The sequence below is a fragment of the Jaculus jaculus genome, chromosome 11 (assembly GCF_020740685.1).
Source record: "Jaculus jaculus isolate mJacJac1 chromosome 11, mJacJac1.mat.Y.cur, whole genome shotgun sequence".
NCBI classification, from domain to species: domain Eukaryota; kingdom Metazoa; phylum Chordata; class Mammalia; order Rodentia; family Dipodidae; genus Jaculus; species Jaculus jaculus.
Window position 1 is genome coordinate 3,924,642 of NC_059112.1, and position 13,559 is coordinate 3,938,200.

The 13,559-nt window shown below is 39.6% G+C and overlaps 1 protein-coding gene across 1 annotated transcript in view; it reads right to left on the reverse strand.

The window, feature by feature from the left end:
• Positions 1-13,559, reverse strand: part of Slc4a4 (solute carrier family 4 member 4) — a 352,960-nt gene that overhangs the window by 197,258 nt on the left and 142,143 nt on the right. Inside the window, exons 5-6 of the mRNA XM_045161217.1 lie at positions 12,339-12,499; positions 4,083-4,262 (exon numbers count right to left, since the gene is read on the reverse strand). Of these exons, the coding sequence (XP_045017152.1) occupies positions 4,083-4,262; positions 12,339-12,499 (341 nt within the window). The remainder of the gene's footprint in view (positions 1-4,082; positions 4,263-12,338; positions 12,500-13,559) is intronic.

Sequence of the window (13,559 nt, forward strand, 5' to 3'; positions counted from 1 at the left end):
AAAGAGCAGAGGAAAACCTAATGCTTGAACAACTAAAATCTTGGGAATTTCTTCATACAGCTTATGAAAATTCCTCGAATAGTATACCGAGAAATTATAAAACTTGCCTAAAATTTAGTGCCTGGAAGACATGACAATTAGAGTTTAGTTATCTTAGGCAAATGGCAACATCAGAGTAACGCACATCATGGAAGCTAGTCTAATTCTCACCTGACTTATTACAAAGTAAAATGATTATATTTCTTTAAAAAATCACCTAAATCTGATAATATATTAGGACCCTATAAAACATGAGTTAGTTTTTAGCTACGCATAAGGACATATGTGCAGTGGTAGTAGAAATGTTTGAAAGCCAGTTACATTGGGGGAAGTACATGTGCATGCATAGATGAGTGTGTGGGCATGAGCCCACGTGTGCAGGGAATCTTGCTGATCTAAAGGGTAAACTGCACACACTGTAAAGATAATAAAATACGTAGCTGACTCCTCTTAGCTGCACACAGCCAGCTTTGATCTTTGCTAAGCTCTCACATTTGTAAACAACTATAGTTGTAACTGGTAAGTGAAAATAATCCCACCATCCATGTTGATTAATATTACCATGTATGTTAATAAGACAAAAATGAGATAATTAAGATGGGCTTCAGACTGTGTTCATATGTCGATGATGTAGACACTCCTTTGCTAAATTGGATAATTGTTTTAATTACCAATAAAAACACTTTTCTATCTTAAGGGGTTATTCATGATTAAAACAGCTATATACAGTACCTATTTCAACTTTAATCTGAATTATTAGCATTCTCTTTATCACTTACTAAAGGTGAAAGATAACTTTAAAAAAATCAAACAAACAAACAAGCCAGCCTTAATCTGTAGCTTTTGCTGGCAACTGTGGTATAAATATTAACATCCTAGCTGACTTCAAACTACTAATATGAACTCACTCAAAGCAGGCCTGGGAAATGGTACACAACCTTTTTATGGTATTTACACAAACTTACAGAAGAAATGTAAATTACTGTGAGTGCATAGATTATAATAAAATGTCACAAATAAGATGTGACATATTTTTAGTATTTATTGTAAATATTTCAGTGTTATTGTTTAATTATAACTATGTAATTTAATTTTCAATATGGCTATAAATAACAAACAGCTTGACAGCAATTGGATCTTATCAATAGGTAAGAAGTAGCTCTAACACACCACTGGGAAATAAAAATAATTCCCAATTCTGAGATATATCAATAGATTTCAGATATTTATTATGCTATTGCTAATGTAACCAAAGCTGGCAATCTCACTGACTGTATTTTATAGCCTATTATACAAGACCAAGGTGACTTAAATTTATCTAGGCTTTGCAGCTACAGTCGACCTAGACTCTGCTCTATTAAGAGTAGCAATAGTTACATAATTCTTTATTTTAGAAGTTGAGTCCAAGGATGTGGTTTTTTTCATCATTTTTGAAAGATAGGAAGTGATTAAACTCTAAGACATAAAGGTAACTTTAGACTTTCAAGTTAAGAACAAGCACATTTAGAAAGCCAAAAAGTTGTCATCTGATCATTTATAGTAGTGTACCTTGGAGGCACATGGAATTCACTGTTGTAGTATCTCTCAAAGCCAGATTTTGCCTGCAATATTTAAAAGGAGTTAGGTAACACAAAGGCCAATAATAACATGCTTAAAAAGAAGGAATCACATCCCATGCTTCGGGCTGTAAGTTGATCAGCTGAAGAGCCAGAAAAGCACTGCTAGCCTTTCCCATGCTTTCTGCATGTGTTTATACCATCTCACAAGGGAAGAGGTGAGAGACAAGACCATTTCAAGGTTCCTCCGAAGCACAGGTGCACTGAATGGATGGGAGATTGATGGGCTGGAAAGCTAACTCAGCACGTGGAGGCACTTGAGGCCTAGGTCCTATTCCCCAGGCCTCATGAAACCAGATGCACAAAGTGGAGCACACATCCAGAGTTCATTTGCAGTGGCAGGAGTCCCTAGCTCATGCTTTGTGCCTGTCTCCCTCTCTCTGTCTTTCTCTCTCTCTCTCTCTCTCATCTCCCTTCCTCATTCTGCTTACAAATAAGATAATAAAATAAAAAGTGGATGAAAGATTGAATAACGAGCAATATCAACTTATTAGCTGTACTCAACATCCAAATCCTTCTTCAGAAGCATAGTCAACTGGCTCCTGAGACTCACGTGATCTTAATCTCAGCTGCGTGCAGGTCATGAGAGTAAAGCTCTCTTCTGAGAGTGAGCATCCTGACTGCCAACACTGCCGCATCTTTACAAATATGGAAAAAGAAACACCTTTAAAAACTATACTTTATTACCTCTTTCAACTACTACTGACCCTGTGATTTTGTTTTAAAAGAGCTATCAACTTGAAATTTCATTTTATAAAACAGGACTATTATATAAGATAAAAGGAGAGACCTCAACTTTATTGCACTGGTTGTTTAAAATGAAATTTTTGTAACTTTAGTTACAATAAACCATTCATGTTATGGCATTTACTACCATTAACAATCTTGCCCTCCAAAAAAAAATAATTAAGTACACACAAAAAATAATAAACATTTTCTGTCAACATCGTTCCAAAGAACAGTAGAACCATCAAATTATAGTAGGATGTTCTAGATTAGATTAATTTTTGAATGTGTTTTAATAAAAACACTGATATCTTATTTATTTGTTTATAGCCAGTCGTGTTTTAGAAATATGAAAGTTTGCCTACAGTAATCAGTCTTCCAAACAGTGACTTTAATATTAAGTCAGAAAAATCACATTTCTAGAAACAGAATGGCTGAGTTGGAATTCAGTTGATAAAAATTTTAACAATATTCCTTTTGCATAGCAGCATGATCTGTATTTTTAACTTATTATATAGATAGATAGATATAGATATAGATATATAGATATAGATATAGATATATACACATATATGGTTATATTACATGTAAGTATTCTTTGAGTACAGCTGAATGAAATGAATTAGAATCTTCCTTATTTTCTTAGTTGTAAAATATGGGGTGGGAGGAAGTTCAGACCTAGTTCTACCAGCCCAATGCTTATCAACTATGTCCACCACTCTTCCATTTCCCATAGAAACTTACATCTCCATTCCCAGATTGCACGCAATCATGAAATGTATTTGAAACAAAGAGAATTATACAGAAGATAGACATTCTGGTAAATGCAACCAAGTGTAACTAGGATATGTCACTTTCCCTGTTGTTATATAATGAAGTTAATAATATCTTGTCTTGAGTAAGTAGTCTCCCAACTATCTATTATCATTTATCAAAAAACAACAGGGGGCTGAAGAGATGTCTTAATGGTTAAGGCACTTGCCTACAAAGTCTAAGCATGCATGTTCAAATCTCCAGGTCCCACATAGCCCAGATGCAAAGTAACACAAGAGTGTGATGTTACACGTGCACACAAGGGGAACACACATCTGGAGTTCACTCCCCCAGGCATGCCCATTCTCTTCTCTCCTCTCTCTCTCTCTCTCTCTCTCTCTCTCTCTCTCTCTCTCTCTCTCTCTCTCACACACACACACACACACACACACACACACACACGTATGCTCCCTCTCAAAGATAAAAAAGAGCAACTGGATTTAATATTGACTCCTACACATCCATGAATGAGCACTTACAGGCTGAATGCTATCTCAACTTCTAAGCAAATACTTTGTGACAGGAGACTTCAAGGCATTCATCTTATCTGAGTAGATGGTCCTAAATCTAGCCAGCTGTCTTAAAGATGTATTCCCTGAGGTATTCGATATTGTCTACAGGCTTTCTGACTCATCTGAAAGACTCAACTGTTTCATCACAGTTACTAACAAGCCATCTTGGTCCCTCTGGATACACATGTATGGAACCTCCAGCAGTAATGAAGTGTTTCCAGCAAGACATCCAACCTTTCCAATTGTTGTGAAATGACTGTGGCACATGAGCTTGAGAAAAGAGGGAGAATGGAGAGGATTTTAAAAATGACAGGAGGTGGAGCCAAGGTAAGTGAGACAGGTAAGAGAAAGCAATCGCCAGCCAGCCCTGCATTACCATTATCAGGGCTGGTAAACATCCTACTTGCACTGGAAACCGTCTTCCCAATGTCAGCCAGGGACCGAAGGTTGGATTTCTTGGTTTGATGCCGGTGCTTCCGGAGCAAAGTGTAGGTCACTTTATCCTTAAGGTCTGGTTTCAGTAGGCCTGTCTCAATCTGGTGGTCAGTAATCATCTCTGATACAAAAACAAAGCAAAATGAGAAACAAAATTCATCACAAAAAAACCCACAAAACTAATTTTTACTATAGCTCTGTGGATGTTCCCCTTAAGTTGAACATCAATATGCTATTTTCCAAACCATCAGCTTCCCACTTTATAGGAAGGCATGGGGATATTGTTATTAATGAGTTACAAATATTCTAGAATTAATTATATACTTAATTGTTTTTCCAATCCCCAGTTATGGTATATTCACATAAAGCAAATTTTCTATTAGTAACACAGTCAGTACCCTACATTTCTCAACTTTAAAAAGTTTCAAAAGATTTCGTTTTCTATTATAGAATCAGAATTATTAAAGATCTGAAAACACTAGACGAGACTAAGCAAATTTTTCTGTGGAGATGGCTCAGCACTTAAGGTACTTGCTTGCAAAGCCTGACAGCCTGAGTTCAATTCCCCAGTACCCACATAAAGCCATATACACAAAATGACTCATGTGGCAAGAGGCCCCGGTGTGCCCAGACACTTCCTCACTCACTCTTCTCTCTGTGGCTCTCAAATAAATTAGTAAAATATTTTTAAAAAGAATATGTAGGGCTGGAGAGATGGCTTAGCGGTTAGACGCTTGCCTGTGAAGCCTAAGGACCCCGGTTCGAGGCTTGGTTCCCCAGGTCCCACGTTAGCCAGATGCACAAGGGGGCGCACGCGTCTGGAGTTCGTTTGCAGAGGCTGGAAGCCCTGGCGCGCCCATTCTCTCTCTCTCCCTCTATCTGTCCTTCTCTCTGTGTCTACACTCTCAAATAAATAAATAAAAATTTAAAAAAAAAAAAAGAATATGTAAGAGCTGGGCATGGTGGCACACGCCTTTGATCCCAGTTCTTGGGAGGCAGAGGTAGGAGGATCGTGATGAGTTCGAGGCCACCCTGAAATTACATGGTGAATTCCAGGTCAGCCTGGGCTAGAGTGAGACCCTACCTCAAACCTCCCCCCTGAAAAAATGCAAATGTTAAAGTAGTGAGATGATTGATTTTTTAAAATAGATTTTTCCCAAATTCTTCAGTGATATTACATTTTCTTTTCAGAGAACAAGGTGAAGGAAAATAACACTTTTCTCATGTGAATAGTAATTAATCTAATGAAAAAAAGATTAAACTACGAGATTATACCCTAATCTTTTCTGAGATGTGAGTCTTATTCTTTCTGTTTAAAGATAACTCGAACCTTGCCTGTATATGCCACTGGCATTTTGAAGGCCATAACCTAACCAACATTTTCCAGGAAAATTGAATATCTTATCTTTAATACTATGTATAAATTTCCATTTCTAATAGTTCTTTTTTCTGAAGTAGAATTTTAACCTTAAAAAAGATCCCTGGGAGCATCTAAGAGTACCTGCCGCACAAGCAGGGCCTAAGAGACCTGAGGTCTTCAAGTTCAGTTCCCCAACACCCACGTAAACAGCTGGACATGGCCATGCATGCCTGTGACCCCAGCCCTGTGGGAGCAGACATCAGGGACTCACTGGGGCTCACTCAATCTGCAGCTCCCAGTTCAGGTTAAAGCTCTGTCACAAGTAAATACACAGAATACAGTCAAGTGACGGAGAAGGACATCAGACATGCTTCCCTGACCTCCATAATATGTTCATGGGGGATGCACATGTGTGTACACACAATTGCATATACCAGACACACCACAGGTTACACACACACGTGTGCGTGCTCTCACACAATGACTGCTTCACTAAAACTGATCCAGGAATCATTCTACTTGACAAGTTCTTATTCCAATAGAATATAAAAAGTCCACTTTCTCACATATCACCAGTATAATAGAAACATAGCCAGGTACATCCCTTCTCCAACATCTACTCTGCAGCCCAGCCTTGATCCACCCAGAACGAAACTGCAGACAGACACAGCACGGAATCTGTGCCTGCTGTGTAGAACCAGATGTATCCTCAAGCACTGAACAAGAACAACCAATTGCACGCCTGTCTTTTCTGGTCTAGGGATGCATCCAGCACATCCACATGTCCCTCTAGGAAAACAAGTTGGAACACAGAAGTGCAACAGAAACAAAAGCTATTCTTGGGCAAAGGCCTGACAATAAAAATCAATGTCACTGTGAAGAGAGCAGCTAGCGCCCACTGAAAAGAGAAGGTTTGCCTTGTTGGGGCCTGGATACTCTTCTCATCCACCCATCTTGCGGCAAGCACTCAACATACCATGCGCCTTGCAGTCAGCAGCTAAAGCTGGCCATCCACGCAAGGCCAAATCAGCTATACAGAAGCTAAGTCAAGGATTTTTCATCACCTGCCTTGCATAAATATCCTACAACACAAGCTTGCTTGGTAAGGGGCCTGGGTGAGGCAGGAAGAATTTCTCTGGTGAAAGCTTCAGCTTGAAAGTGGCTTTCCACTTTGAATATTTTTAACAACACACACCCCACTCAGTACAACCCTCAGAATGATCCTATAAGAACAATTAGTCCTCTGTTTTCCAGTAAAATAACTAGGTTCCTACATAACGCAACCTGCTACTATCCCTTTAAGTCCCTTTCCATGTGGTAAGTCCACCTCCAGAGTCGCAAAGATAAACAGTCCCAGCATAACTACTGCCAGTATAGTCACACTCCTACTCGAAGCCAGGGTGACAGATGACAGTGCTTCTTATCTGCCAGTCCTCACAGACCCTCCAGGTCCATAGCCAGTCCCTGTCACCACCTGAAAATCACCAGTTAGAACCAGTGTGTGGCTTATGCCCTTCATTAAGTTTCCATAAACGTGTTTCTCACATTATAGGGATCTCTTTAAGCATCAACTACAAAACCTTTCAAAAGAAAGTCAGGGCAGTAACATTTCACAGCTACACTGAAATTAAGTCTTCAGTGTTCAAAATCCCACAGACATTACCAACTGGGAGAGAAGGTGTCGAGTCTAGATGATAACAGAGCAGGAAGGAGCCTCGGGCACGTCAAGTTCAACTCCTGCTAACAGACGAGGAAGAGGAGCAGACAAATGATTGGCCCCCAGACACCCTGATTACAGGCAAAACCCCAAATCCAGGCATCTTTCCGACTCATGATTCAGAACTTTCTTCATATCAAATAACACTTTTCCATACTGAACAAGTGCACTCAGCAGGCATGGTAATGCCTACCTCTTTCCAGCTCTCCCAAGCGAGACGCTGGAGACTGAGCCAGTTCTAAGCCAGCAGGGCTACTGAGTGAGTTCAAAGCCAGGATGGGTCTCGGCTAAGAGCAAAACCCTGTCTCAAAAATATACAAAGTTAAAAATAAATTATGAAAAAAGCAAACTCTAGAAGAAAAAAGAAGTGATACACACAGAGCTTTTGCAAAACTGAAAGATGACCAGGCAATGGACAAATGGCCAAAGGTTACAAACAAGAATTCTTCCATACACAGGGACAAGCCAGATGTAAATTTTCAACTTCAAGACTGACAAGGCAAATGCAATCGGTGAAGATGACTGTTCTATCAATCAAGTGGTAAATATTAAAAAGATAAGGCTACAGCCTCTGGCATGAGGACTTCTGTTCCAGACCCACCCTGGTGACGACACAGGTCAGGACAAACATTCTTGAGCGTCATTCAGCAAATACCTAACCTTTTCTTTTTTCAAATTAAGTAGAAAGTTTTTATGGACACATCATGTGTTGGCAGCATCACTTCCCTCCTCCCTGTCCCCATTCTGCTAATGGCCCTTCTCAGTGGGCTGGTATTTGCCATGGAGTTGTGGGTTATGAGTTGTGAACGCAGCATTGGGGGGGGGGGGCTGCCTCTGGATACTCACTCGCACCCTGTGGCTCTTACCATCTTTCAGCCCCTCTTCTGCAAAATCCCCTGAGCTGTGGTGGGTGTGGTTTAAGTCTACTTTAGTGTTGCGTTCTCAACAATCTCTGGTACGTTCAAAACCTTTTAATCTGTTCCAAACTTCTGAATATTCTATCGTTAGAAACCTACACTAAGGAAATAACTTTGCACAACTGTAATGAAGATGTGGGGGGGTTGTAATAAAATCTTGGCTTTCTCTCTCTGTCTCTGTCCATTTCTATCTCTCCCCTATCTCTATCTCCACATGTAAATAAATATTTTTAAAAATATATTTTAAAAAGGCTGGAGAGATGGCTCAGCAGCTAAGGCACTTACCTAAAAAGCCTAACAACCTCAATTCAATTCCCCAGTACCCACAGAAAGACAGATGCACAAAGTGATGTGTGCATCTGGAGTGTGCAGTGGCTAGAGGCTTTAGTGCATCCATTCATATATTCTCTCTCTTGCTCTTGCTGTGTGTGTGTGTGTGTGTGTGTGTGTGTGCGTGTGTGTGTGTGTGTGTATGTGTGTGTGTGTGTGCGTTTGCACATGAAAATAAACTATATTTAAAAAAACTTGATGGCTACCTAAATGTCCAATACATTGCTATTTTTGTGCCACCAAAATTATGTTTATATTTATCTGCTAGGAAAATATTGCTCTTATGTCTAAATAAAATGCAAATTCAAATGCTATGTCATGAGTTTACTTTGTGAAAGAAATTATGCATATGTAAACAGAGTTGCACAGAAAAAAATGCTGAGATGACAGATATACAAGACTGCATATGGGGTTATTTTTGTGGGTTTCTGGATTATTTTTAATGAAATATATTGGTTTTGTGATTAGTAAAAAACAATAAATATAATGCCATTCTTAAAATACTAAAAGGTGTACAAAAGCAAGAAGCAGCAGATTTCACACATCTGCCAACAACATACATAGCTTGGGAATGCTTTTATATATGTAAATGAAATACAAAATACAGCTACCTTTCCTCATCCATTCCTCATCCTAATAAAATACCTGAAATAGGTTATAACTATTTTTATAACTTAAAAGGGAATAAAATTCCCATAGACTTGACTTCATGTGTGAATAATACTCTTTAAACATAGAATTACAATGATGATACTAATTATAAACGTATTAAAATATTCCACGAAAAAGATGTTTTATCCTCTATAATACTTTGAAGATAAATTTTTCTATTAGCATGCATAAAGGATTCTTCACCAAAAAAAATATGTGGGGGGCTGGAGAGATGGCTTAGCGGTTAAGTGCTTGCCTGTGAAGCCTAAGGACCCCGGTTCAAGGCTCAGTTCCCCAGTCCCACGTTAGCCAGATGCACAAGGGGACGCACGCGTCTGGAGTTCGTTTGCAGTGGCTGGAAGCCCTGGCGCGCCCATTCTCTCTCTCTCCCTCTATCTGTCTTTCTCTCTGTGTCTGTCGCTCTCAAATAAATAAATAAATAAATGAACAACAAAAAAATTTTTAAAAAAAATATGTGGGGATCCTGAAAAGAACCAGAATTAAGCTGAAATGTTTATGTAACCATGACACCTGATTAAACAATCGCCTACTGCTTGTGCCCTCGTCTAGCTCACGCCTTTAACCTGCAGGTGGCATGCCTCCCGGGGCAGGCTGGTGAGAAGTGGCTGCAAAGACGACCGCACACCATGCTATTGTTTGTTGGATATAGCACACTTCCATGATCACGTCTTCTCCCCATTTGCTGAAACAAAGTTGGGCTGTTAAGAGGGGAAGCATCATGAAATGCAGCCCTGCGTAATGGTCACCTCAGGACTGCCAGCATATCCAGGACAGTGCAACTCCCTCCTCTGCAGGAAATGATGTTCTTAATAACTAAATGATGGATCTATCTCTTCAAATCGCTGCTTCCTCTTCTAACACTTGAAGTGAAATAAGACCTTTTGTTCCTCCTGTTTTATTCTCAGTAAGGATGTGATTCTTTTGGAGGATTTGTGTACCCTTTAAGCCAATGCCAATCTCTCAGACAAGCTTCTCTTTCACTCCTGCAAAACTGGCCCTGTCTTATCTCTCTGTTTTGCTTGAGATGTGTGGTTTTCTCTGAATTGTTTTTCTGTGTTCTCAGAACCAGCTTCTCTCCCTGTCTGCCTCAGGGATTGTGGAGCAAACATACCAGTGAGTCATGACACCTCAAAGTGACCTAGTGAGGTCCAATTTTAACATGTGATGATCATTTTTAGACTGAATGTATAGAAGCTAGACAAAAGGATCACATTGGATAATAAAAAGTAATGGGGCCAGGCATGGTGGCGCACGCCTTTAATCCCAGCACTTGGGAGGCAGATGTAGGAGGATGGCTGTGGGTTCGAGGCCAGCCTGAGAGTACTTAGTGAATTTCAGGTGAGCCCCTACCTCGAAAAAAAAAAAAAAAGTAATGGGATTAAAGCAAGAGCATTAAGTGCTCAATTAACCTTCCTTAAACATGGCTACAAAGGCTCTGTAGTTGAATGTCAGCATCTGTCTTCTGCTACATGTGAAGTGTTCAGGAGTTTCTGGAGAACAGAAACTCCTCATGGTGACTCTTAAAAACAGTGTTGCAGATGAGTACATGTGTGTCATCTAATTTTATCTTATGTCACCCTTGTTGACAGTCAGCTTCAGTTCAGGCAAGAAAGAAAGAAAGAAAGAAAGAAAGAAAGAGAGAGAGAGAGAGAGAGAAAGAGAGAAAGAAAGATAGAGACCACTATTCCATTGAGCCTGGCTCTGCGGACCACACCCATGGGAACCTGACTGTGAAGTCTCTGGGCACATATGTGTCTGCCAGAATCAAATCAGTCTTCACTCAATACTCTGATAGGTGACATGTAGAAAAATCTTGATAAGCTAATTATAGCGGGATAAAACCATGACCCCAATATATCTCCTGAACAGTTTTCATAACAACTCTAAAGGGTCTACCTTAATCCTGCTTTTATAGATGAAGAAACCAAGATGCCTCAAGCTCTAAGAAACTTGTCTCACCCATGACCATCCTCACAGCAAAGAGGACTCTAGTTAAAGCCATCCAACACTAAACCCAGCATTCTCTCCATAAACCACTATGTGTCTCATAGAATGAATCCATGACTCCTTGTCTGTTTTCATACAGAACCACCGTTAGGCTCAGTAGAATAATCTCTAAATGTGAAATTTCAGGCAGAGAAATTTCACAAGCTCTGATGATACAAATGATACTTGGCACCAGTGTGTCTCAGTCCCCTGCCCATAAGGTCTGGCTGGCTCCCTGACCCATAACATTTCTCTACCATGACTAAAGGGTTCTGCTCCCACCTATAATGAGACCCAGCTAAGGAGATAGAGTGCTTCCATTTTTACAAACCTAAACTCTCCTTTGAAGATACTGACACTGAGCTCCACAAAAGCACAGTGCAATGTGGAGGTCAGAGTGTTTGAGAGATCTAGTGTCCAGACCTACGTTCCAACATAACCAAAGATGAGTGGGTGAGGGCTCTGCTTGAAATGATAGTCTCACACTAACAAGTGAATGAAATGATTAAAAATGTGTACATATGATCCTAATTGCAATGGAAAAATAAGTTGAAGCTGAAAAGCACAAAAATGAACATTAGAAGATGCGTTCAGAAGAAATATCCCAAAATTTTAATTATTAATGGCTATAAACAGAGATGGATATTATGGATAGCTTTTTATTAATATTGTTCAGATCTTTCCAAATATTTTGAAATAAACCACTGAAGTTTCACAATATACATCTCTAAGAATGAGTGCCAGAGAACATCCAACTCTGCCGACGCTAGTAGGCATCTGCACTAAACGATGCTCATGGAGGATGTAGATATGTACAGTGGTTAAGTCTGCTTCCTGAACAAACATGAGAGCCTGAAACTTCCCAAGTTCAAATCTCTAGGTACTATGTAAACAGCTGGGTGTGGACACACATGCTTGTAAGTCCAGTCCCACAAAGGAGAGCAGAAACCAGGGAATCACCTGGGGTCATAAAAAACAGCAAATCTAGTAACAGTAAGGAACCCCAGCTCAAGAAGAGAACTGGCCAAACAGCTATGGAGCAGGATACCCAATGTTCTGCCCCAGCACCACAGGCAAGTGCCTCTTCCCCAAGTGAGCTCATGGAGTACATGCATACATCACAAATGCACACACGCAAAAATAAAAAGGATACACATGGATTTCTTAAACCAAAAAAGTAATAGAAAGTTAATAAACTTAAGACAACATACTTACCCACCAACTGTGGGAGAGAAGATGCCTCCTGGTCAAGCATGATAGATCCCTTTTCCATACATGTCCTCAGCTCAAACAAACTGTGTAGAGACAACGTGGCCACATGGGGTTTGCTCCATCTTTCTCCACCCTGTTCCACTTTTTCTTCAAACTTAATCCACCTAGGAAGATGAGATTAGTGAGATGCAATGGAAAGCATTATAACCTCCTCAGGAAATATCAGCACTAACCCCTCATCTCCTCCCTGAAACTTCCAAAATGTATCCTTTTGTGGGGGTCTTTTTAAAATATTTTATTTATTTATTTAAGAGAGAGAGAAAGAGAGAGAGAGTGTGTGTGTGTGTGTGTTTGTGTGTGTGTGTGTGTGTGTGTGTGTGTGTGTGTGTAAATATGGGCTCACTAGGGCCTCCTGCCATTTCAAGTTAATTCAACACACATGCACCACTCTGCAGAGGCATCTGGCCTTACATGGGCACTGGGGAATCAAACCCAAGTAGAAGGCTTTGCAAGCAAATGCTTTTAAACACTGAGAAATCTCTCCAGCCTCTTTTGGTGGGGGGGATCTTAATAGCTCATTTTATCATTACATTATCTTCAGAAATACAACAAAATAGCTACTGGACTACTTGACCCCTTAAAGAAGATGTATGCCAAACCAAAGGAAACAAAGCATCTGGCCATGTGAAACTATGAAAACCCTAAGAATTTTGTTAAGAAATTTTAAATGACATAGAAAAATAAGCACCTCAAAATTCTCCATGTTGATAGAACGTATAACTATAAAATTGCCACCATTCAGTGTGACTTCCCAAGGCAGGTTTATATAAGGTAAATTAGCAGTGATATACCAACATTTATCTCAAAAAAAATTAAAAACTATGATGTGGAGAGTTTTAAAATGAATGAGATTGACTTTTTGGTGATACTTAAGGAGGATCACCATACTTTTGCCATGCCTTCATTTATTTAATACATATTTCTTGGCTGACACATGTTCCCTTCTCACTGAGATTCTAATAGAAGCTTTACTCTTCAAGTCTGGCTCCACATGTGTTTAAAAATATACAAGCCCTTAGGAACTACAGATCTATTGTGATAATAATAGATCTTCTGTTAACCTCTGCAGTGGAACAAACACCTCTCTTCCATTTATATCCCCTAAAATTCATATGCTTAAATCCTGGGGACTTGGGGTTGCTTTTTATTTTTAAGAAAGAAGTT